The sequence below is a fragment of the Passer domesticus genome, chromosome 11 (assembly GCF_036417665.1).
Source record: "Passer domesticus isolate bPasDom1 chromosome 11, bPasDom1.hap1, whole genome shotgun sequence".
NCBI classification, from domain to species: domain Eukaryota; kingdom Metazoa; phylum Chordata; class Aves; order Passeriformes; family Passeridae; genus Passer; species Passer domesticus.
In genome coordinates this window covers 21,780,816-21,805,357 of record NC_087484.1, presented here as the reverse complement: position 1 = coordinate 21,805,357, position 24,542 = coordinate 21,780,816, and the positions used below count along the sequence as shown (strand labels likewise).

Sequence of the window (24,542 nt, the reverse complement as noted above, 5' to 3'; positions counted from 1 at the left end):
GCCAGTGAGTGCTGGAACAGCTCCTGGGGAGCTGGCAGAGCCCCCCATGGAGAGTCAGCATCCCCAGAGCCCCGCCGTGCCCTGCAGGGCCAGCACGCGGCAGCTCTTGGTCAGCAGCTCAGCCCTTGGGCCACTGTTGCTCACATCCACTGGCCTTGTGTGGCCAGACCACAGTCCTTCCAGCCTTGGAGAGCCTGGGTGACCCTCCCTGACCCCCTCCTGGTGGAGCCATGCCAGCTCACCGTCCCAGCAGTACGATATTAGACCCTGGCAATATCACTCCCACCCTGCTGCCCTCCTTCCTCTCAGCTCTGCTTTTCCTTTGGGATGAGAGGGACAGGCAGTTTTCCCCAGGCACACCTGTGGGATGATGCCTTGCTGGTCCTTCTCCTGCTTGCCCATCATGGTGTAGGATTTGCCAGCTCCTGTCTGCCCGTAGGCGAAGATGCACACGTTGTAGCCTTCAAAGGCATGCTGCAGCATCTCCTCGCCAATGTCCCGGTACACTTGCTTCTGGGATGCATAGTTGATGTCTGCAGGCTGCACAGAGGAGGGGGACACGGAGAAATTTGGCAAGGAGGCCCTCGTGCCTCTCCCCAGCCCAGCCTTCGAGGTGGGCTCAGGCCTCCCAGTGCTTACCGTAGTGTGGGACCAGTAGGAATAGTCAAAGCTGAAGCTTTTTGGTGTCTCTTTGGGCTGTTTTGGGTTCAGGATAGCTAGGGACAAACAGATGGGAACGTGAGGCCACCAGCCACCCATGGTACCCCTGCCCCAGCCCCCTCTCCCTCTCCATGTGGGAGGGATGAAGGGTGATGGGTTTCAGCCCAAAACAGCCCTGGAAGCTGGACTGGGAATCTCCCAGCTCTGCATCCCCAGACCCCACCTGTGAAAGCAGAGGAGGTGGTGCCATGGCCAGCAGAGCCCAGGGAACAGCAGAGCCTTGCCCAAACCTCCTGCTGGACACAGCGAGGGGGTCATGGCTCCTTCCCTCAGGTTCCTTCCTGCCGTGGCACCTGCCCATGGGAGCCCAGCATGGCACAGGACAGCCCCAGCCTCCTCTCCCCACAGCTGGGGCAGCGTGCCCAAAGCTCCCATGCTGGCACCCGTGGGGTGGGAGCAGCTGCAGCCCTGCCAGGGCTCCCCTAGAGCCCCTGTGGGCTCTGCAGGTGCCCAGCCCCAGCAGGGTGATGAATGCCTCGTGTCACAGCACAGCGGAAACAAGAGTCTGCTTTTGTCATCCCCTGATGAAAAGGACGTTGCTATGGAAATTGGAGACTGCATCACTGCTCTTCCTCATGCCATGGTTTTTTTTTTCCTCCTGTAGAGCATTTACCATGTGGTTTTTTTCTGGAACAACAGATGCATCAGAAGGAACCCAAAGCAGCGGGCAATCACGAGTGCAGCCACCAGCCATGTTAGGTGACAATGAAGTGACATTGAGGCCTGCACAGCACAGCTCCCGTGCCCACTGCCCCAGCTGCCCCCTGCCACCACCAAGGATGCAGAAGCCATAAGCCCTGAGCTTTCTCCATCCCAGCCTGCCCTGCCCTTCAGCCAGCCAGGGCTCAAACCCACTCCTGATTCCAGCTGGGCCCTCCTGGGCAGCCCCAGGCACGGTGCAGCTCTCTGCCGTGCTCTCTGATGGCCACGTGTGGGTGTTACACACAGAAGCTTTCTGCTCTGAATCCCTCCTCCAACACCACCGTGGAGATGCTTTCTACTCCCACGGGAGGGTGCACCACTTCTGACCTGAGCACAACCCAGCCCAGCAGCGAGGCAGACTGGGGAAGGGTGGCAAGCGGGGTCAGAGTCCAGCCCTGGCCACAAAACCACAGCATGGAGCTCCTGAGATGCTCCTTGGCATGGACAGAAGCCCAGCTCCGGCACCAAGGGGCTGGCACGGGCTCCCTGCCTGCTGCAGGCAGCCTGACTGCACTGCTCTGGACACCTGCTGCATTCCAGGCAGGCTGATTCCCAGGAGAAAGGGCTGGGAAGAGACAACTGGCAGTCCTGCAGCAGCAGACAGGGATGTGGAGGCCCTGGAGGAGCAGGCCTTTGTGGGCAGCCGTGGTGGCTGCCTGCTCCTGACCCCTGCCAATGCCTGAGGTTGTGCTGAGGGAATTGTGAGGAGAAGCAGGAGCAGAGATGCTCCATCCCACAAGAAGTGGGATGGAGCACCTCTGGCAGCTCCATCTGGTCACCAGATCTGGCTCTGCCCTGCAGAGGTGGCACTGACCAGGAGAACAGGAGCAAAGACGAGCTGTGGAGCGGGATGGAGCCACACAAGGAGCCTGTTCTGCACCCCAGTGCCAGCCCATGCTGGGCACAGGGCAGGGAAGCAGCCGGGGATGGCACCACGTGGCTCCAGGCATCCCAGCTGCAGCTGCCCAGCTGGCATGGGGAACCAGAGACCGGGACACAGGAGAAGGGAGCATCCCAAGAGCAGGCATCCCCTGTCCTGGGCTGAAACACTCTTGCCATGCCCCTGCCATTCCCATTTATTTGCCTGCAGGCAGGTGGGTGCTGCTGGTGGAGTTTTTCCTTTCCTAGAGGACTTTTGCAAAGCTCCTCAAAAAGATTCATGCTCTGGGCCATTGGGATTGAAAAGGCAAGGAGGGGTGTGGAGGTGAAGACAAACACAGAGACAAGGGGGCAGGAAGGAGGAAAACTTCTGGAGATGTCCCTCACCTTGCCCTGAAGAGCCAGCAGCACAAGTGGACAGTCATGAGCAGGGGAAAGCCCAAAACCCACCTCAGAGAAAATAAACACCAGGTTTAAAGGCAGCAGAGGCACAGCTCCAGGCAGAAAACATGACTGGGATCAAAGCCAGGGGTCTCCTCCACACCATCCTGGAGGGAGCCAACAGGAGAGGGGCCAGGAGTGTGGGTGCCCAGGATGGTGCCCAGGATGGTGCAGGACACCACAGGAGCAGAGCAGCAGGGCTGGGGGCAGGTGGGTGGCTGTGGCAGCTGGAAGCTTGCAGATGAAAGGACAGCAGAGAAAGGCTGATCCCTTCCCAGCCTGGGCCCCTCTGCCTCCCACAGGGCTCGATGCTTTAGGCAGGAGAAGAACCTGCCTCCCCAGCACAGGCAAAGGTCTCTGCAAATAATCCTGGGAAGGGAAAACTTCACTCTCACTCCCCTCAAACATGATTATCTTTGGCTTCTCTGCCAGGAGCTGGGAGGATTGAGGCAGTCCTGCCCTGCTGGCCTCCTCCTGCCCCCACCAGCCACAGCAGCAGGTTTCTGAGCCCCCCACATTTCCTCCCCAGCCCCCTGGCCAAGAGGATTAGCCAGTGGTTTGTCCATTCATGGAGAAAATCCTCCCTGTCAGCAAAGGGCTCCTGCCTGCAGCCCTGCTGCCCTCCCTGGGCTGGAGGGAGGGGGGCACAGCCAGGGTGTGCAGGGTGAGCAGGGCAGACAGCTCTGAACAAACACAGCCATGGTGGACGTGGGGGATGCCTGATGTTCTTGGCTGGGACTGGGGCACAGCAGGTCCCCCCAGAACCAGAATGGGGAACATCTGCCTTCCTATTGCCTGGCCCTGGGCAGCTCCTGCATGGACAGGAGGCTTCCTCACCACGAGGACACAAGCCCTGCACCCCAGGCAGATGGGAGAATCCCCGTCCAGCCATGAATGGAGAGCCCCCACAGGATGGCAGAGAGCAGCAGGTGCTTCCCCACAGCCCTGCTCCCCGGGCCTGGGGGGGCCAGCGGGGTGCCAGAGTCCCCCTGCACCCTTGGGTGCTGTCCCCTCCCAGCAGCAGGGTTGTCATAGCAGCCTGCAGGGCGGGGGTGGCTGGCACCGGTGTCTCACCCACCGCGGTGACGCAGGCAGCCCCAGGCGGGCGGGCAGGGAGTTATTTTAGACACTGCCCCATCTGGAGCCTTCCAGAGCCAAAGAGGAGGGGCTCGACTGCCATTCCCACACCGTTCTGCCAGCAGCTGTTGTTTAAAGAGGGGCAAAGGCCAGGCAGGCTCCTGGCAGGACACACAGCCCCAAGCCTCCAGGCTGCACCCCACCCTGAGCACACCATCCCCTGGGCAAACCCTCCTCCCACCCCTCGGTCCTGCTGCTGCTGCATCCCCAGGAGCCCCAGAGAAGCAGGGATGGGTCCTGGCTCGCTGCAGTGAGTGGTACCTGGCCAGGCAGTCAAAAACCACTTGGTGGCCCACGCACAGCTCCAAGGCCAGGTTGGATGGGGAAGAGCCTGATCTCTAGTGGAAGGTTGGAACAAGCTCATCTTTAACATCCCTTCCCAAAAAACCACCCTGTGATTCTGTGATCCCTCATTGCCTACTGGGGAACACTGCCCCTTTCATTGTCACCAAAATCCAAGGGCTCAGTGCCACGTAGATCCCACCACTGCCATTCCAACAGCAGGACTGCATTTCCCCATGGAGAGCTGACCACATCTCCTCCTCCAAACCGCTGGAGACGCTTCAGGCATCCTCAGCACGGACCCCACAGCTTGCTGCTGGGGCCACACCACACGTGCTCTTCCCAGGCAGCCCCCAAAGCCCCCCTGCCCCCGAGGCACTCACTGGTGGTGCTTCCTGACATCTGGATGATGCACTTGGACTCCCGGCTCATCTCCCGGGAGTTGAAGGGCCGGACGCGCACTGCCACCTTCACGGACGCTCCCGCCATCGCGCCGGCCGCTCCTGGCTGCTGCCAGAGGGGAGCACTGCCTGTCCTGCAGAGGGCAAGAAAAGGGGCTTAGGAAAACTCGCATCCCAATCCACATCTTGCAGCTGTGCTGGATGAACGGAGGGCCTGTGCAAGGAAACCTGCAGGGAATGCTCTTCTGTCTCTGCCTGAAAGACGATGTTTTGTCTCATACCTGTCTCATACCTCGATCTGCCCTCATTTTACCTCTTTTCCCTGCCATACCTCAGGTCAGGACCCCCAGCTCAGTCCCAGGGGGCAGCACTGGAGCCTCCATCCCCTGCAGCATCACTTGGCGGGCACCCACAGCAGCGGGCAGAGCCGCTGCCAGCAGCAGCACCACCCCCAGGGAGCAGCTTTTTCACCCCAGGGTGCCAATGGCACCCAGCAGGTACCCCCCAACCTGCAAGAAAGCTCCCTACCAGAGGCTCCTGCCTCCCCTCCAAGCCCAGCAAAGCAGGGGCTGGGCAGCAGGACGGGGGGAGGGAGGGAAGGGATGGCATTCCATGGGGAACGGGGGCGGTGGCTGAGCACAGCCGCGGGCATGCGCCTCCCATTCAGCTCCCACAAAGCAGACTCGCAGCATCAGCACCAGCAGCCCTTCCTGGCAAGCCAGTGGCCATTGCACTCCCAGTTCACCATCGTATTTCCAGTCCTTTTACTAAAAAATTAACTGCAAGGCTCACCAAGACAAAACAAACCCGGCACCAACATCTCCCAGAGCAGTTGTCCACCCCAGCACTGATGCCCAGGTGCTCTGCAGGCCATTCCCAGCTTCTCCCAGCTGCTGTTAAACCTCACGAGCACTGCCCAGAAAATTATACTGGCATCCTTCCTCTGCTGCATCCTTTGGGATCCTTTTGGACCTGACAAAATCCCTTCCTGCCTTCTAACAAATCCCTTTTCCTTAATTTCCCTGCTCCCTGGCTCCCCATGCTGAGCCTGGTGGTGAAAACGGAGCACAGGACCCCTCAGAAAATGGGCAGGAGCTGCTCCTCTGGCATCCCACCTGCAAGGGTGTGTGTGAATTCCCTAATGCTTTCCAAGCCTGGGTTTTGCCAGCAGGATATTTGCTCCAGGAGGAGGGAGATCAGGGAGAAATGAGATTGTTAATGAGCAGCAGCACAGCTCTGGTTACATGGGCCATGACCAGAAGGAAGTGGAGCAGTAAGGAGGGATCTTGAACATGAGATGTGTTTTCCCACAGTGGAAATGAAAAATTCAGGAGAATTTGTGGAAAAAAAAAAAAGGGGGGGGGGGGTGGTGAAGGGAAGAAAAAAACAAATCCACAGAATAAAAAGTATCCCAAGAAAAGGGGATGGGTTTAAAACTACCTGAGGTCTGACAGCTGTGGTTTGATTTCCAAGGGGGTGAGAGGAAACCATAGACACAGTGGAAAAATTTGCATCAAGAAAGTGTTACAAGCTTGGCACTGCCTCTCAGAAACCCTTTGCCTGTTTTATAAGTGAGCTGGCATGTCCAACAGCATGCAGAGGACAAAGCTGCTTCTGTTGGAGTTCCCAAGCCCCCCTCTTATCTTCCTGCTGGGATGGCTCCAGAGCTCCCACTGTGCTCAGCCAGTGATCACGCCCATAAATCCCAGAGTTCAAGCGTTTGGTCTCAGGCTTTCCTGAGCTTGGATTATTTTAAGCTGGTGTTTAACACCACCCTTGAGTCCCTAAGCAAGCAAGTGGGCTGCTGCCTCCCAGTGGCCTCCGCCTCCCCACTCAGCTGGGGAAAGGAAAAATAAAACAGAAGTGCTTGCCAAAGGGGAATGAAGGAGTTGTTTTTCCCATGAAAACGATTGGATGCATTCCCATGTGGAAGGGCTGCATCTTCACGAGGCCAAGAGCTCGAGCTGCTCCACCCTGTGGCACCGCTCAAGGACAATGGATTCATCCCCATCCACCTGACAACTGCCATGTCAAACATTTCCCTCTCCTCCTGAGCCAAGGCAGCTCCCTTCCCCCAGCTCTGCGGCCTCTCCAGCTACCAGGGCTCTGAAGAGGTGAGTCAGGTCCCTGGACTCCTGCCTGCAGCACAGCCCCAGAACAGCAACACCCATCAGGGAGCCCACCAGGACTGTCTGCTGCCTGCCACGGGCCACCTCAGGCCCTGCTCTTATCCCCTCTCACCCCTGTGCCACTCCCAGCCACTCCAGCCCCATCACTTCCTACAAGGAAACTCTGATTTCTCCTTTGAACCACTTTCCTGTGTTCCCCATCCTGCTGTGTACCTTCCCTTGGTGCTGCTTTCCTCTCTTTGCCTTTTTCTGCCTGCTCAGCCCCACACCCTGTACCCCCACACTGCTGGCTGTGAGAACCTCCCTCCTGGCCAGCAGGACCTTTTCTCTCTCTCTGCCATCCACAGGCTACACCCCAGTGTATTCCCATCTGGCTGTCCTTGCCCAGCAGTGTGAGCTCCTCTCCTGGCCAGTATTCCCTGCTGCAGAGTCCCACTTCCATTTTCTGCTCCATCCATTTCCCTCAGCATCCTTGGTGGGCGATGCCCTGCTTCCCTCTGCTCCCCTGCAGCTCTCCCGTTCCACCCCTGCCACAGCAGCACAAGGACCCCGGGTGACACCGTGTGCCCTTGGGGACCCCCAGCAGACACTGACCCAGCTGCTTCTCACCCTCCTCTCCTTCCCCTGCCTCGCTTCCCTGGCTCAGGGAGGCATTCAGCCTGCACCCCTGGCATCGCTGGGCACTCAGCATCCTGTGCAGCAGGATGAGGGGCAGGGGCAGGGGCAGGGGCAGGGGCAGGGGCAGGGGCAGGCAGCCCCCCCAGCCTGTGGGCAGCTCCAGCCCGGCCAGCTCGCTCTGCCTGGGGACAGCCAGAGCAGCCACCGCCTGCTTAATCTGCTGCCATCGAGAGAAATTCGATAAGCCACGGCCAGCCCTTCGCTGGGAGCGTGCCAGCACCAAAGCCCTGCTCCCTGCTCCCTCCCTGCCGCCTCCCAGGGCTGCCCTGCTCACAAGACAGGCTGCAGAGAGGAATGGCCAAGTCCTGGGGCCGGGGGGAACGTCTGGACCTGTCCCCCAGTTCTGCAGGGCATTCTTCCCCCCTTCCCTGCTGGCTCTGCCCATCCCCATGACACACCAGTCACCCCCCGAGAGGAGCAAAAGGCCTGGAGAGCCATGATTAACTGGATCAGCTAAGATTAATTGGGCAGATTAGCTAATGAAACCGCTCTTAAGTCCAGGGGCTACCAACTGGCAGCCTCTCCTGCTGCGAGGTGACCAACAGGACAGGGAGCATTGTCCCCAAGTGCCACCAACCAGCAAGCTCTTCCCCCAAGGATGCTCAGGAACGTGCTGTGCTGCCGGTCCCCCAGCTCCAGCAGATGAGGAGCTGCCTGCAGCCAGGGAAATCCAAGGTGAGTTTCCCTTTGTCTGCTCGCATCCAGCCCCACGTCACCTCAGTGAGGGCGAGGGCGGACGCCCCGTTTGGCTGCACCGGTGCATCCTCAGCAGCTGCCAGGCTTTGTTGTGGTGAGCCCTTCCCCTGCACCCTTTGTTGGGGCCCCCCCGGCTCTGACTGGGACCACGGGACTGTGTGCTGCCTCTAGGGCAGCAGGGAGCACGTTGCTGGATGACATGGCACCGTCAACGCCTGCCAGCCAAGCTCCTCACCCTCCTCCCGCCCCACACAGGACAAGGGGCCATGACGGTGCAGTTTTCTCCAGACAGCACCTGCAGGCAGGGAAGCAGCTCAGAGGACAGCCCGGGACAAGGGCAAATGCTCCCCACACACAAAGCCAGCTCCTGCTTCTCCAGGTACCCTGCCCTGTGCCTCCTCACCTCCTCCCCACCCCAACGGGGGACACAGCCCCAGGGCAGGGTGTGCAGCTCCCTGACAATTCCCATGCAGATTCAGTTTACAGGTAGCAAATGTAAGGACATGGATGAGGGGTTCTGCTTCCCATCTCTGCTGCAAAGTAACCCCACCCCCATCCCTGCTCCCTCCATCCTCTCTTCCAGACACGCCAACCCAAAGCAGGGAAAAGCTGCACAGAAAGGGCAGCGAGCTCTGGTGGTGCCCAGCACTGCTGGGCACGGAGAAAGGCAGCCAGGAAGGGGGTGGACAACAGATTCCCACTGCACCCGGGACTGGAGGGGCTGCAGCTCTTGCCACATGCAGGGAGGTGGAGGGTGGTGGCAGCATCTTTGCCAGCGCCAGCTGCCACCTCCCAGACAAAATGGAGGTCAGCAGCAGCACGCCGAGATGGCAGAGCCACCACACCCCTGGCCATACCCAGGGGAGGGGGAGGCTCGGCTGCCTCCCTGCCCCCAGTGCCACAGAGGCCGCCTGCACGGGGCTGCTCGGGGTGCTGGGATGGGAGGGAGCCTGCCTGTGTGGTGCCACGGGAGGTGCTCGGCTGGTCCCTTGCCCTCCCCGAGCCCTGATGCTGCCGCGTGGGAGCCGAGCAGGGGTCTGCAGGATCCAGGGGAGGGGTCACTGCCCCGGCAAGGGGAGGAGGAGGAGGAGGGGGAGAAGCAAGCAGAGCAGTAAGACAATAGGGCAGGTGCAGGGCTGCTCCCTGCGAACCTGGATGACCGAGCGCGGAGCTCTGCACCGGCCCTGCGCCCCGGCACCTGCCCCTTCAACAGCCAGCAGCCACCGCACTGGCCCGCAGTGACATGGCCGCCCTTGTCCGGCCACCCCACAGCGCAAGGTCACCGGCAGCTGCTCGTCCTTGGGGGCCGAGAACAGCCTTAGCATCGCAGCATCTTTGCCCCAGGTGGGGCAGCCAGCGCTGCCTCCGGCGCTGCTGCTTCACTCTGAGGCATCCTGATGGTGATGACGCAAGATGGCTCAGCTGCAAGACCACAGCCCCGAGGGAAGGGCAGGGCTGGTCTGGGGTGACAAGGGGCTCCTGTGTCCCCCGCCGTGGGCTGCGGGGATGCCATCCTCCCCCTTTGCACCCTGCTGGGGGCCGGGGCGTCTCCTCGCCCGCGGGCAGCCCCCCCCGCCGCACCCCGGCTGGATCCTTCTGGAAGATGGGGCGGCACCCGGCGGTCCCCGCGCTGGGGACCCGAGGGCAGCCTCCCCGCACCCACAACCTCGAGCATCGGGGGGCTCCGCAAAATGGCCACCGGCCGCGGGCCCCCCGCCCCGCCGGACCCTCGGGGGTGCGCATCCCGCTCCCACCCGCCGGCCTCGTCCCCGCCGGGGCCACGAGGGGCGGCACCGCCACCCCGGAGCCGCCCCGGGGGGCACGGGGCGATGCCGCCCGCCCCTACCTGTGCTGCCCGCGGCCGCGGCCGTGGCCGGTTCGGAGGGGCGCGGCGCTCAGCCGTGGGCGGGGGGCGCCGGCATGAGGCCGAGCCGCGCGGTGCGATGCGGTGCCGGTGCCGGTGCCGGTGCCGGTGCCGGTGCCGGTGCCGGTGTCGGTGCCGGTGCGGGTGGCAGCGGCCCCGCCCCTGCGGTCCCCGCCCCACGCGCTGGTTGGGGACGCGGGCACCGGGAGGGCGCGCTCGGGGATGGAGCGGTGACGTCAGCGCATCCCCCGGCCCCGGGCGAGCCGCGGATCCGCCGCAGGGGCGGGGCGGGACGGGGCGGGGCTCGGCGGCTGTCGCCTGGCAACCGGCACCGGCCCGGTACCCCGGTACCCCGGTACCCCCGTACCCCGGGACCCCCGTACCCCGGTACCCCCGTACCCCGGGACCCCGGACCGGCACCGCTACCGCTGTTCCCGGCGCTGTACTCCGAGGAGCGGCGCTGGCCGGGGTTTCCTGCGCCCCCGGTCCCGGCGCCGTCCGTCCTGAGCCCCCGCCCGCCGCCCGGGGCACGGCCGCTCCTGCCCATCTGCGCCCGGAATTGAGAGCCAGCGCAGAAAGCGGATTATTCCTCCGCTGCCAGCTGTTTCCAGCAGCACGGCCAGCCTCGCCCCACCGCAGCCCCGAGGCCGCGCGTCCCCTCCCCGCCCCGGCCATGCCCCAAATCTCCCATGAGGACAGGGAGATCTTCTCCATCAGATATGTCGCCATCGCTTTGGTGGGGACAGCAGTCCCCAGGCTCCTGTGGCTTCCATCAGCCGTGCTGGATCAAACTCATCTGCCCCCAGCTCCTCCCAGTGGTGGCCACCCGGCTGCTGGGCAGATGTGCTCTCGCCTGGCACTGTTGCTGTCCCGTGTGTCTTCAGCAGCGGCCACTGGTGCCAGTTCTGCCGGGTGGGAATTCCCACCCCTGTGCTGCCATCCCAGCCAAGGCTTTGCTCACTGAGGGGCTCCTCTGGGCAGGGACATGCTCATGGCTCTGCTAAAGCTGGCAGCAGGCAGCTTGTTTGCATTTCAGGGTATGGATGGCAGAGAACGTGGCAGAGGTTGGGCACAAGGCAATGTGCTGTGGGTACACACAGCAGGTGACAGAATATCGACCCCACGTGGGGCCTGTGACATCCTCAGGACACACTGGGATGCTCATGATCTAGGCAAAGCTCAGCTCGCTGTGGCAGGCACTGTGTCCGTGTCCCAGTTCACAGCCCTGGTGCACGTCAGTCCAGTGGCCCAATGTCCCTCTACAAGGCCAGTCCCTGGACAGGGAGCTCTGGTCAACAGGACCTTGCTGCAAGAGGAGCTATGACCATGGCAGCAGTGCCAGACCAGTCTCAGCACAGGATCTGGGTGCCCAGAGCAGGGATCCCACCTGCTGGGGTTCTGCTGGGAGACATTAGCCCTGGAGTCGTGGGTGCCATGGGGACAGGCACTGCCTTGGTGCTTGGGAGCCCCAGAGGATGGCATAGCTGGAGAGTGATGCTCTGAGCACCAGCAAGGGGGCATCCCCAAAATGAGGGGCCCAAGACAGCAGGGATAGCACTGGTGACACATTAACCGGGCAGGGGAGGCAGCCAGGGGTAGAGTCCAGACTGGTAGGGGGGAGCACTGATTTCTGGGTCAAGGTCCATAGGGACACTGGACACTGCTGGAACAGGATAGACTGTGCTGCAATGCTGGCAGCTGCTCAGGCAGCCTCCGACACTCCTCTTCTCTGCACTCAGCTCCTGAGGACAGCTCGGCGTGCCATGGCCAGCAGCATGCTCCGTGTTGCCCCTCCGGAGAAGCTGCTGCGGCCCCTGGCCGTGCCCGAGAGGCTGCTGCTCGGCCCGGGGCCCAGCAACGTGCCCCGCCGCATCCGGGCTGCGGGATCCCGCCAGCTCCTGGGCCACATGCACCCCGAGATGCTGCAGGTGAGCCGCCCCAGCCCAGCCTTCCTTCCCTCCCCTCCTCTTCCTCACCCCCTGGAAGGGCTGGAACAGCTCTGCTGGGGCAAGAGGAGCAGTGCTGGCAGTGTCCTGCTGCCGCAGGTGATGGATGAGATCAAGGCAGGCATCCAGTACGCCTTCCAGACACGGAACAGGCTGAGCCTGGCCGTCAGCGGCAGCGGCCACAGTGCCATGGAGGCTGCTCTCGCCAACCTGCTCGAGCCAGGAGACACCGTGCTGGTGGCCATCAATGGCATCTGGGGACAACGTGCCGCCGAAATTGCCAGGAGGCTGGGTATGCAGGGAACGGGCAGATGGCGTGGCAGGGCTGAGGGGACTGGGCTGGAAGGTGCCCTGGTTTGCTGTCCCAATGCTGGTGACACGGCTTGCAAAACCAGAGAGCGCTCTGCTAGAGAGCACTCCAGGTTTTTCCAGAAATGCTGCCGCTCCCTTTATGGTGCTTTATGGCTTTTCCACTGTGCAAATCTGCAGGAGGTCAGACTCTGGCAGGTGGCTCTGCTCCTGGTTCATGCAGGACCAATTGCCCCACGGAGCAGGTGACTGCCCAGTGGGAAGCATGCCCAAACCTCACTCTCCTCTGCCCAAATTCCTCCCAGGAGCCAAAGTCTGTGAGCTGCTGAAGCCCCCGGGCAAGTACTTCACCCCACGAGACATTGAGCAGGTGAGTGCTGGCCACTGTGCAGTGGGCACAAGCTGAGCTCCAGTGTGGTCACCTTCCCCCTGTGTCCTGCAGGGCCTGGTGCAGCACAAACCTCTGGTGCTCTTCATCACCCATGGCGAGTCCTCCACGGGGGTGCTGCAGCCACTGGAGGGGCTGGGCGAGCTGTGCCACCGGTCAGTGCGTGGCGGGCGCCCCGAGGTCACCACTGGGGACTTGGGCCTGGGGATTTATCTGTGCTGGGCTCTCCTCTGGCCCTGTTGTTGGTGCCAGTGAGACACGCAGCCCCTGTGGGGACCAGGATGCCAGGGGTGCAGGCAGAGATGTGGCAGGAGGAGGTGGCAGGAGCCCCAGGCTGAGCTCTGTCTCCCACAGGCACGGCTGCCTGCTGCTTGTGGACGCAGTGGCATCGCTTGGGGGAGCCCCCATCCTCATGGACCAGCAGGGTAAGAGCCACAGTGCCATCATGGCAACCAGGGGACAAAGGGGCTCATGCCTGGCACAGGGAGAGAGAGCAGTGGGATCAGCCCCTCTGCCTGCATTTTGGCTAGCAGCTCTAGAAACTGGTCCAGCCTGTTCCCCTTGGGGGACCATCAGCAGTGCCAGGGGCTCTCCCAAAGCAGCCTGAACACGAGCAGGACCTGCCCTGTGTGCCATCCTTGTGCCTCACACCCACCACGTGCAGCCAGGTCAGAGGGCTCGGCATTTTCCTGCTGGGAGCCTCTGATTCCTAAGGAGCTGTCTTCCCTCTTGGGCAGAGATCGATGTCCTGTACTCGGGGTCCCAGAAAGTCCTGAACGCACCCCCTGGCAGTGCCCCCATCTCATTCAGTGAGCGAGCCAGGTAAGAGCAGCCCGGTCTCACCAGGGTGGGAGGCGATGGGGCTGGGGGAGGCTCTCACCTCTCACCTGCCTCTGTCCCACTCTGCAGTGCTCTGGGGGTAGAGCCCACCCCGTCCCTGGGCAGTGGCTGGGAGCTGGAGCCAATCTCTGAGCTCACCTTAGGGGAGTCCTCCCTCCCACCCTGGAGCTGCTGGGATCAAGGTCCCGCCTCTCCCCAGCGCTCTGTTTCACCAGGGAGAAGCTGCTGAGGAGGAAGACGAAGCCCCCATCCCTCTACCTGGACATGGGCTGCTTGGCAAACTACTGGGGCTGTGACGGGGAGCCGCGGAGGTGAGGGCGGGCTCTCCTCTTACAGACGGGGACAAGCGCTCCCCCCCCAGCCTTTGTGGGGCTGCCTGCCCTCCAGGGCTCGGGCCCTGCCTCCCCATCTCCCTGGCTGCTGCACGCTCACAGCCCTCTGCGCTGGGTGATGAGGAGGGAGGATGCCGTGCCTCAGTTTCCCCGGCCACCAGCACGGCCGTGCTGCGGGCAAGCTGAGCCCTCGGGGTGCCCCTTGCAGGTACCACCACACAGCACCCATCAACAGCTTCTTCAGCCTGCGGGAGGGCTTGGCCCTGCTGGCAGAACTGGTGAGTGGCACCAGGCGGGCAGGGCAGCACCAGCAGTGCCCGTGGGGCTTGGGGGAGCCCTGGGTGCCGGGAGATGCTGCCAGCAGCAGAGACCTCCTCTCTCCTCTCTGCCCACAGGGTCTGGAGAACTCCTGGGAGCGACACCGGGCCAACTGCACGCTGCTGTGCCGGGGGCTGCTCGACATGGGGCTTGAGCTCTTTGTGGAGGAGGAGGTGGGTGCAGGGCAAGGCCAGCACCACCCCGGAGCGGGGCAGCGTGAGGACACAGCCCCGGGCAGCTTTTGATGCCAGAGAAACACCTCCCCGCTCCGTGAAGCGCTCTCCTGGCACTGTGCTGGGGTCACCGGGGCCGTGGGACCGACAGCAGTTTGTCTCTTCCTCAGGAGGCCAGACTTCCCACCATCACCACGGTCAGGGTGCCCGCGGGCTACAGCTGGCAGGACATCACGGCCTTCCTGATGGACAAGCACGGCATGGAGATCGCTGGGGGCCTGGGCCCCACGGTGGGCAAGGTGGGCACCGTCCCCCCACTCCTGCTGGCCACGGCTGGGCACAGGTCCCCGGTTCGCTGCCACCCTCCGGCTGCCACAGCGCGTGTGGCTGGCACAGCCCGTCCCACTGCCCGCAGCAACGCATAGCAGCACGACCGCGCACAATCGCCTCCTAATTGAATAACCACGCACGTAATTAGCGCGGTGACACCTCTTTATAGAAGACGGTGTTAAATACGAGCACGGGAGCTGCGCACAACCGCTCCCAGCCGGCTGCGTGTCCCCCGCTCCCCCCGGACGGGACTGCTGAGGGACAGACACCCACCCTTCCCCTCCAGGTGCTGCGCATCGGCCTCATGGGCTGCAACTCAACCAGGGGCAACGTGGAGCGAGTGCTTGGAGCCCTGCGAGATGCCCTTGAGCGCTGCCACCGCAGCCGGCTGTGAGCCCCCGGGATGCTGGGGGAGGTGGGCTGGCACTGCCTGGCAGCTGGCAGCAGAGGGACTCCGCTGCCTCCCCGGGATGCTGGCAGGAGCCACGGCAACATCCAGCAAGCCAAGGCACAGTGGAAAGGAGCTGGCAGAGCAGCAGACATGGAGGAGAGGGCTGTGCTCAGCAGATGCGAGATGTGGCTCAAAACCAGTCCTCCCATCGCCCCCCAAGTCCTGGCCCCTCAGTTCCTTCCCTTCCCTTCTCCTGGCCCCAGGGCATGGTGACCCTCAGCAAGCTGACAGGATCTGATCACAGGTGCCTTCCCCTCCCATCACCAGCAACCTCAGCCTTCCCCCCTGCAGTGCAGAATGCCAGCCATGGCCCTCCAGACTCTGCACCATGCAGCCCCCAGTGCCCAGGCCACCAGGGCTGTGTCTGCCCCCAGCTGCAGCAGTGTGCTCTGCCCCCTCTGCCACCTTTCCTCAATAAAATGGCACAGCAGCACGCTGCTCCCCGGCCCTGCAGCTCTCCTTGCAGCCCCCAGAGTTTTGAGACACCCCAGAGGGGCAGCAGCAGGGGGCTCTCAGCTCTGCTGAGGGATTTCTTGGCGGATCCTGGAGAGGAGCTGGGACGCTGCAGAGCGGCGCGCGCTGTCCTGGATCCGGTACACCTGAAACTGAAGGGGGGTGGGAGTGAGGGGACAGGGCTCCCCGCTCTGCCTGAGCTCCGTGCCCAGCACTGCCAGCCTCCCACACCTCCAGAGGGCTCAGTGGGGCTGACTGAGCTCATCCCAAGCCTCCTCACCCAGGGGCTTGTGGTGCTGCCCCAGCTGAAGGGCTGGGGTTACCTGGTTGAGCAGCACGTCAAAGTAGGCTGTGTCCCAGCAGGACCCATCCTTGGGGAGCTGCAGCAGGGCTCGGGTCTCCTTGTCTGCCTGGCAGCTGCCACTGAACCCGTGGAGGCCAAAATGGAAGCGGAGGAAGCGCTGGGGGTCCCAGGCAAAGCTCTCCACTTTATGGTAGAGGGAGGCAAGGTCTGGGGCAGCTCCTTGGAAGAGGTTTTCCTCTGGGTTCAGGAAGTGGGGCAGGTGCTGGGTGGCCAGGCAGCGGAGAAGGACCACCAAGAGCCTGTAGACAGAGCCCTCCAGGTCCTGCCAGTCCTCCGGGGAGGGGAAGAGCTCCGTGCTCCACAGCAACACCATCTGTGAGGAGGGAGAGAAGAGCACAGGATCAGGCACAAGGCCTGGTGCCAGGAAGGCTGTCCCTTCACACCCTGCAGGTCACCGTGTCACCATGTGAAGGCTGTCCCTTCACACCCTGCAGGTCACCGTGTCACCGTGTGAAGGCTGTCCCTTCACACCCTGCAGGTCACCGTGTCACCGTGTGAAGGCTGTCCCTTCACACCCTGCAGCCCCCCTTGGCCTGAAACAGATTATACTTTTCTGAAGGCCAGATACATGTACCTGCCCTTTCTCTTTAAAAAAAAACGCCCACAACCACCATCCCCAAAACATCAAAGAATACAGCACAAAGCAAAGTACACAGGATTTGGGTTCCTAGGAGGTGGAGCCACTCTGTAGGCAGAAAACATCCTTGCATTCTTCTTGACCCTTGGCTTGGAGAGCCATCAAAAGGCAGGGCACACCTGGATTGTGCCACCAGTGCTGTCCCCAGCACGGCCAGTTGGCATGGCTCCAGAGTGTTGAAAACAGGTTGGGTGGGGAGAGGAGGTTTTTTCTCAGCAGAAATGCCACCCTCAGCCCTGTACAGGCACGTCCCAGCACAGCAGGGCATGGGGCAGCATGGCACAGGGATGGCATCCTGCAGGCACAGGCAGCCTGGGCCAGGGGATGATGCCCTGCAGAGCCCCAGCTCCGAGCACACAAGGTGTCTCCAGCTGGATGTTGCTGGTTCAGTCCAAGGAAGAAGGACCAAAGCCCTCTAACCACGGCTGGCAGCAGCACATCCTTCCCTACACCCCAGAGCCCTGCAGACCCTATTGGGTGGGTCCTTGTGCAGGGGAGCAGCCTTGGCTCTGCTTGCCCAGAGAGCCACGGTCCCAGCCAGCAGAACCACCCTACCTTGAGGTGCTGGAAAGTGAGAGTGCCCTTGCCAGCCTGCCCTCCCCAGTCCTGGTCACGGAGCTGGTCCAGCAGGCGAAGGCTGTCCAGACGGGGCCCCTTCAGGGTGTCCACTCCTCGGAGCAGCTTCAGGATGGGAAGGTGGCTGGAGGATCTGCAGGAAGACAGTGGGGTCTGCTGGGAGGGGAGATGAAGACCTGCATGCTCCCAGGATGGGGAGAGTATGCCTGCAGTGGTTTGGCATGCAGGGGGATCCCTCCGTGGCACACAAGTGGTCCCAGCCAATGCAGCATCTTGGATCTGCAAGATCCTCCTGGATTCACCTCCTGTGCTTGCCTCTGGCACAGCAGAACTTCAGAGGTGTGGAGTGAGATGGGAGCACTGCTGAGCAGCTCCTGCCTTCCCAGGAGGACCAAGAGTGGGATGAAGTGGGGTTGTTCTCCCCTATGTGGAGAGGGGAGGGGAGGCTGGGTTGGTCCCCAGCAAGAGGCTGGGCATCCAGTTGGAGCACCGTGTTCCCAAAATAGATAGGGACTGGTCCAGCTGGCTGCTCAGCCCCTCCGTGGGGCAGGCAAGAGACGTCAGTCCAGCCCTGTTTTGTCCTGCAGCCCATCACCCTGCTGCTGCCAGGTGCCAGGCTTGTCTCTGAAGCCCAAGCAGGGCTCTGAGAGCTGCCACCCTCTGCACAGTCAGCGTGCAGCTCCAGGGATAAACTCAGGGGGCTCCTTTGGTTGCACCCCCCCTCTTTCCCTGAGCTCTCTGAAACTTGGCTGAGGTTTTTTTCTCCAACACAGAGAAGAGGGTTTGGGCATCATGAGGGGGTGACTTCAACCCCTGCTGACATGTCCCCGCCCTGTCCCAACCTCTTTTTGCCTACACCCAGCAGTGCTGCCAGCCAGGGGGCATTCCTGGCGCGGGGTCACCCGCTGTGCCTCTCACCTCCAGCAGTGGGGAGAGGCAGGGACAAAGTGAGCCTGCTCTGTGGCCCTCCTGAGGCTGCCTTCGGGGAAGCCCCTGCATTCCTGCCGCCTCCGGAGCTGCAGCGGCTCCTGCTGCCTCCTCAGCACAGGAACGATGTCAAAGCGAATGGCCTTCCAGCTGCCGCGGATCAGCAGGGAGAGCTCCATGGCATCTTCCCGCAGGTTCTCAGCGCTGATGTCACCTAGGTGCAGAGGGTTTGGCAGCAGTGAGCAGGTTAGCACAGCCGGTCCCGCAGGCTGAGCCAGGTCTGTGCTGCAGCACCCGTGGCCGTGTCCCACCCCACTCGAGCCAGCCCTTCCCAGGGCTGCAGTCTGGGGCACTTCCCCGGGTAAAATCCCTCTCCCAGCCGTGCTGGGGTGGTTTTACAGGAAGAGTCGCAGGGGTCAAGGTCAGGCACAGCAGGAAGTCTCAAGCAAAGCGAGCTGTGCTTCTGGGCGGCTGAACAGTGCCAAGAAAAGCAATGCAGTCCAAGAAAAATGGATCAGGAAAGGTTCATTGCTTTCTGGGGGTGGAGGAAGATGAAGGTCACTAGCTTGGCCACAGAGGAAGGAGGGGATGCTGGACTTGCTGGGACTGGGTTAAGAGACTTTCAGACCCATTGGTCCTCTCACATCACCCTTTCACCCTGGCTGAGCTTTCCTTCAAGAAGAACACTGGGAGATGGAAATGCATGAAGAGGGTTATGGAACAGCTATGGGCAATTCCCAGGGTTCCCTCCCACCACATCTTTTCCGAGGACACTGCTGCCAGCTGTGTGTTCACAGGGTCAGGCCCATGCCCCAGGGTCCTGGTCCAGCTCTGATGCACTCCCAGCTCCCTCTCCAAACAGCCTCCTCCAGGGAGCAGGGGGCACTTGGAGGCCGAGAGGCAGAGGGGAGGATGTGGTGAGGGCAAGCCAAGCACACCAAGTCCTTGAGCAAACCCTACCTGGGGAGTAACAGCAGGGCTGGGTGGACCCTGCACCCACCAAGAAGGCTGCCATCAGTGCCAGGTGAAGATGCCTGAGGATGACTCTGGTAAACAGTTTGCATCTCCCCTTCCTTAGCTGGGGGCAAAGCCCACCCCAGCACACAGCAAGGTGCTCGCTAACCTGCCCCTGCAGCTTTTGGGTGGGCCACATGCCCAGGAACATAGGTCCCAGCACGTTTGCACAGGGATCACTGCCAAGCTGGGAAGCTGGGCAGGCGCTGGAGCAGCTCCTGGCTGGGAAGCACCGTGCCAGTGTACGCACCTGGCTGGAGCAGGAAGAGGCGTTGGCAGTGCACGATGGCTGAAACAAGGAGCTCTTTCAGGTGCTGGAGGATTTTGCCTGGAAGCAGGCACCCCGCACCCCCTCCGTGCTCCATCACGTCCACAACACCAGTCCAGTCCTCCACGTCAGTCCCTGGAGAGAGCACTTGCAGGCAGCAGGTGCTGAGCTCCGAAGGATGCCGGCCCGGGCTGTCCCCGCTCGGGCACGCCAGCACACGCAGGGTATCGCCGTCAATGCGCAGGGGCACCTCCAGGGTGACAGCGTCCTCAGAGGCACAGAGAGCGAACTCGAAGGCTTCCAGGTTCCGGGCGTAGTCCACGAGGAAGCGGGGATCCCTGGCGTGGACGCTCTCCAGCAGGGTGAGCAGGATGTCCTCGGCCCGCTGGAAGTGCTCCACGCGCTGCCTCTCGCGGGACACGATCACCCCCAGGTAGCTGTGCCAGAGGGAAGCGCTGGCTTCCATGGCAGCTCTGCTGCTGCCTCACGCCGCTGCGAGCACAGGTGCGTGGGCAGGAGGGCAGGGCCGGCTGCTGCCTGGGGCGGGCGGGGGGAAGCAGGGCCGGGCGGTGACAAGGGCTGGGTGACTCCCAGGGAGAGGTACAGGGCAAACCCAGGGCGGGGGCTTGAGTCACACCGTGGCCCCTCTTCCGCCACTCCAGGAGGTGACAGCGAGTGCTCAGCTGGAGGGTCATGCCAGGGCAGCGCTGTGCTCTGCCACAGCGCCCTTGGCACAGGGGCTGGGTGCGGGCAGCGCCCTCTCCCAGGCAGTGCCAGGTGAAGAACCCACTGCTCTCCCGGCCCAGCTCAGCCCTTCCCGCCCGGCTGCTCCCACCCTGTGCGGCACACAGGGGAGCCGGGCAGGCTCCTGCTGGAGCGGGGCTGTGGAAGGGCTGCAGGAGCCTGAGCCTGCCGTGCCGGTGCCCAGAGCAGCCCTGCCGGCCCGGCGCAGCTCTGCCAGCACCGGGCTCCACCGGGCTCCACCGGGCTCCATCGGGCTCCATCGGGCTCCACCGGGCTCCACCGGGCTCCACCGGGCTCCATCGGGCTCCACTGGGCTCCACCGGGCTCCAGCTCCCCAGGTGCGGCAGCCCCGGCTCCCCTCGCTGGCAGCGAGCCGCCCCGCTGCACACACCGCCCTGCCCCTGTTCCCTGCCGGGCTGCGGGGGCACCGAGCCGGGAGCACGCACGAAGCGGGGCTGGGACCCCAAAGCCGCCGTGGGATCGGTGGGGCCGGTCCGGGCCGTCCCTCGGCCCCGCTCGCTGCATCCCGAGCTGCCTGCCCTCGCTTCCCCCCACCTCCCCAAATCCCAGAACGGGGATTTCGGGGCAGATTCTCTTCCTGAGGGCCGGCACCGTGCGTTCCCGAGCTCCGCAGGCCCGGAGCCGCCGATCAGGGATTATGGCTGGAAGCCGGGACTGTGTGTTCAGCCCTCCCAGGCCTTCCTGCAAACCCATTCTGCCTTGGTCAGAGCAGGGAGGGGAATGGGGAAGAGGGGGAGGCTCCGTGGCAGCAGGGGACCCGACACGAGCGTGGGGACCACTTGTGAGGAAGGGAGGGAGAATGCCCGGGGGCTCGTGGCTGCTCCTCCCGTCTCCTGCGGTCACGCTTAACCTTTTAAACAGCCCTGATGAGGTTTCTGGATCTCCCCAGGGGTTATTTGCAGTGCCTCCTTCAGTTCCCCGTGAAGGCAGGAGTCTGTCCCTCACGTTCATCCACCCTTCTGCCAGCTGACTGAAGGAGTTCTGCCTCCCAAGGGTCAGAGCTTCCACCTGCAGAGCATCCTTGGGCACCTGCACTCCGGGTCATTAAGCCTGCACGGGGCTCCTCACTACCAGGAGGCTGTGGATGCTCTGAGCTGGGGGGTCTCAGCCAGGTTTTAAACCCCCACAGTGGGAGATGGGCTCTGCATTTCCTTACCTGAGCCCTGCACTTCGGGTTTCAGCCCATCTGAGCACAGCATGCTCAGCCCCCCACACCAATGGCTTCTCTGCCAGGGGGCAGGTCTTGCCCTCCTCCATCATGTGGGAAAGACAAGCTGGCTGGCGTCCCAGAGAGGGACCAAAAGCAGCAGACCCCCATCAGAGTGGCTTGGGCTCATCCTGAAGAATGCTGAACCCAAGCCAGACAAGAGAGATTACTGCTTCATGCCCTGGTGTGGGAAAAAGAGGGCAGAGAGATGCAGGCCACCACTTTTCTGGGGGTGGTGGGGCATGGCTTACTGCTGGCAGGGTTGCTGTGTGCCCATGGAGCTTCATTCTGTCATGGAGGGAGTCCCTGCCTCAGCAGCAGCCAGGACATTCCTTCTGTCTGTGCCTGGAATGCTGGAGGAGGCTGTGGGCCTCATGCAGAAGCTGAACTGAGAGCCAGGAGTGGTTCTGTAGGAAGGTAAGGCTGGGCAGGGCAGGGAAACATGTCTGTCCCCCAGATGTCTTGGTGCTAGTGGGGTAACCCTGCCCTCTGGTCACAGTGTGACCCTGGCATCCTGCAGCCAGGGCTCTGGCACCAGGAAGAGCCAGTGTGATGTGATCCCCTGGGCTCATCTCTGCCTTTGACACCTGCACTTTTCAGACCTCTGGGTGCCCCAATCAAGATGTTGGTGCTGCAAATGCTGCCTTCCTGCAGGCTGGGACCTCCCCTTTCCCCCTTTTCCCCTTTCCCCCTTTATCCCCCTTTATCCCCCTTTATCCCCATTTATCCCCCTTTATCCCCCTTTATCCCCCTTTATCCCCCTTTATCCTCCTTTTCCCCCTTTATCCCCCTTTCCCCCTTTTTCCCATTTTCCCCTTTCCCCCTTTCCCCCATTCCGCCTTTCCCCCTTTTCCCCCTTTCCCCCATTCCGCCTTTCCCCCTTTTCCCCCTTTTCCCCTTTTCTCCTTTTCCTCCTTCCCCCTTCTGCCTTTCCCTTCCTCCTTTCTTCCTTTTTCCCTCCTTCCTGTTCTTCACCCTCTTTTTCTCCTTTCCTATTCCCCTTTCCCTTCCTCTATCACTTCCTCTCCCCTTCTCATTCTCTCCTCTCCCCCACAGGGAAGGGGCCCTGGAGGAACATTTTCCTGGCTGCTGCCAGGCACAGTGAGTGACCCCGCTGCAGGCACCGTGTGAGGAGTGAGTGACGCTGGCCAGTGGCACATCTGGTGACAAAGGTGGCCAGCCAGAGGAGGTGGCAGCAGCTGGAGGTCTGCCAGGCGCTGGGCAGAGCTCTGAGCAGCGTGGTGCAGGGCAGGTGGCGGGCACAGAAGCTCCATGCCAGCGGTGAGTGGCTGAGCCCTGGCTGGGGCCACGCTGCCTGGGATGAGCCACAGGGCAGGGACATGCATGGGCATTTGGGGCAGCACCTGGACACTCAGCCCCACAATCAGCCCGAGCTGAGCACAGCTCCACCGGCCCAAAAACAGCAGGAAAAAATCCCTAGTGGGAAGATCAGTTAGGCTGTGAAGACATGGCTGGAGTGCAGAGTGTCTGGGCAAGTCACCAGGGGCTGGTGGCGAGTGCCCTGGTACTGGCAGAGTCTGGCGTGAAGGAGCTAATCACTGTTTCCATCTCGGCAGTTTACAGTTCCAAGAATTTCTGATCTGTTAGAAACGGGAGAGAGAAAACAACCCCAAGCAAAAGGGCAAGTACAAGCAAGAGGGAGGAAAAAACCTGGGGGCACGGGAGCACCTGGCACAGCAGAGGAGGGCGAGGAGCTGCAGTGAGCCCCCCGTGCCCCTCACCCAGCGGGACTGCTGCACGCCAGACCCTGCAGGATGCCATCACCACCCAGCAGACAGACTTTGGGGTGCTGGGCTGGAGGGGTGAGGAGCTGGCAGGGCACAGGGGCACTGGGATGAGGGAGGCTGCTCTGCCTCAGCACCAGCACTTCTGCACCCCACAGCCCCCAGAGGGGCACAGCCCCCACGAAACGGCTGGGATGGGGAGGGGGGACAAAGGCAGCGAAGGTAGAGAGGAAGAGAGAGTAATTTAACATGACAGGCTGTTTATTTTGGCAAAAAGGGTCTCTTTTCAACAGATTTCAAAGCTCGGCCCCGGGGCTTGGGGGGGACCACACAGAGGGGTGGGAGATGAGGGGTGCGAGATGGGGGGGTTCAGTGGGGCACCCACACTGAGAGGGAGGGAGAAGAGTCCCCTGTCTGTCCCTGCCTGGGGCAGGGCGGGTTTTCAGGGGCTGGGTGTGCTGGCAGGCTGCAGCAGGGTGTCCCCGCGGTGCCCACGCTCCCGCACGCACACGCCTGCTGCAGGCATGCACACACATTCGCACGCTCCCCCTGCCCCTGCTCCTTCCTCCAGGCCAGGGCTCAGCTGGAGTCTTGGCTTCCCCCAGTGACATTTCAAAATAGGCTGTTTATTAAAATTTAAAAAAAACCAACAAAACCCCCCAAAAAACCCCAACCGTGGCGGGGGGGCAATTGCTAGGAAAGAAATAATTATTATAATCACATTAAGAGCTTTGGCTGTAAAACTCTTGTGAGGGTTCAGGGAAGGAGCTGGGGCTGCTCTCTGCGGGGAGTACAGGGGGTGGTTTTCCTGCCTTGTGCTCTTTTATTTTCCAGTCCTGATCTAACAACACCTCCCCTCCTCCCCTTTTCCTCCCCTTTATCCTGGGAAATGAAAACAATTTATTTAATGATGGATCATCCCTTTCTCTGGTCACTGACCTTCTGGGTGAATTTCTGCTGAGCTCGGTGGAAAACTCGAGGCTGGGTTGTGGATCCCATCTGTGGATGGGGGAGGGGGGGAGCTCACCCTTATCCTTCCCAAAATCCACAGCAACAATCCTGGAGAGAAGGACGGGGCTGGCAGGGAGGGTTCCCACCAGGAAGCTCAGCAGCAGACTTTGCTGCAGGCACTATCCCTGCAGATCAGGGCTTTGGGGGCAGATATGGGGGCCCCCCCAAAAAAAAAAAAAAAACCAAAAACAAAAAACCAGGGGTTTTTGGTATTTACTTGCTCTGCTCTGAGGCTGGGGTGCAGTGCCGGGGTGGGCAGTGGAGAAGTGATCTGCACCCTGCCAACAGCCCTTGCTGCCAGTGGGGTTTTCTGGCTCAGGGTGTCCGTGGGAAGTGCTCTGGGAGCTGCTCAGGGATGGGGCGTGTGGGGCAGCGTGGGGCTCCCAGCAGCAGCCAGCCCTGTGTGCAGGGCTTTGCCTCGGGCCGTCCCTGCTTGCCTGGGCTCTGCTCCCTGGGGAGGGAGGGGGAAAGCAGGATCGCAGGGGGTGGTGGGGTGTGCGTGTGCTGTCAGCACCCAGCACTGCGGGGGCCCCAGGCAGGAGTGCTGCATCCCTGCTCA

At 62.2% G+C, this 24,542-nt stretch overlaps 3 protein-coding genes across 30 annotated transcripts in view; 1 reads left to right on the top strand and 2 right to left on the bottom strand.

Moving 5' to 3' along the window:
* Nucleotides 1-10,154, bottom strand: part of KIF1A (kinesin family member 1A) — a 41,351-nt gene extending 31,197 nt beyond the window's left edge. For 4 of the 28 annotated variants that reach the window (XM_064435746.1, XM_064435748.1, XM_064435749.1 and 1 more), the window contains exons 1-4: nt 9,912-10,154; nt 4,545-4,696; nt 640-716; nt 361-540 (exon numbers count right to left, since the gene is read on the bottom strand). In XM_064435746.1, coding sequence (XP_064291816.1) covers nt 361-540; nt 640-716; nt 4,545-4,650 — 363 coding nt within the window. In that variant the 5' untranslated portion in view covers nt 4,651-4,696; nt 9,912-10,154. Of the gene's footprint in view, nt 1-360; nt 541-639; nt 717-4,544; nt 4,697-4,893; nt 5,042-9,911 lie in introns of those variants that run through there. The other 24 variants (XM_064435760.1, XM_064435759.1, XM_064435758.1 and 21 more) reach the window with 10 other exon arrangements.
* Nucleotides 10,155-11,567: 1,413 nt separating this feature from the next.
* On the top strand, nt 11,568-15,452 carry AGXT (alanine--glyoxylate aminotransferase). The gene is made up of 11 exons (XM_064384941.1): nt 11,568-11,857; nt 11,975-12,167; nt 12,490-12,554; nt 12,627-12,727; nt 12,927-12,997; nt 13,310-13,394; nt 13,628-13,723; nt 13,953-14,022; nt 14,140-14,235; nt 14,406-14,534; nt 14,852-15,452. The coding sequence occupies exons 1-11, from the start codon at nt 11,618-11,620 to the stop codon at nt 14,957-14,959; spliced, it is 1,254 nt and encodes a 417-aa protein (XP_064241011.1). The 5' UTR covers nt 11,568-11,617; the 3' UTR covers nt 14,960-15,452.
* A 76-nt stretch (nt 15,453-15,528) lies between these two features.
* MAB21L4 (mab-21 like 4) overlaps nt 15,529-24,542 on the bottom strand; it is a 12,892-nt gene continuing 3,878 nt past the window's right edge. Inside the window, exons 2-7 of the mRNA XM_064385157.1 lie at nt 20,685-20,798; nt 19,238-19,732; nt 17,965-18,187; nt 17,026-17,179; nt 15,793-16,146; nt 15,529-15,621 (exon numbers count right to left, since the gene is read on the bottom strand). Coding sequence (XP_064241227.1) covers nt 15,529-15,621; nt 15,793-16,146; nt 17,026-17,179; nt 17,965-18,187; nt 19,238-19,732; nt 20,685-20,798 — 1,433 coding nt within the window. The remainder of the gene's footprint in view (nt 15,622-15,792; nt 16,147-17,025; nt 17,180-17,964; nt 18,188-19,237; nt 19,733-20,684; nt 20,799-24,542) is intronic.

Excerpts from the sequence above, each read along its gene's own strand:
- AGXT (XM_064384941.1), top strand. The coding sequence starts at position 11,618 with ATGCTGGCAGCTGCTCAGGCAGCCTCCGACACTCCTCTTCTCTGCACT. Across the intron at positions 12,728-12,926 it reads CTGGGCGAGCTGTGCCACCG|GCACGGCTGCCTGCTGCTTG; the intron begins GTCAGTGCGTGG and ends TGTCTCCCACAG. Across the intron at positions 14,236-14,405 it reads AGCTCTTTGTGGAGGAGGAG|GAGGCCAGACTTCCCACCAT; the intron begins GTGGGTGCAGGG and ends TCTCTTCCTCAG.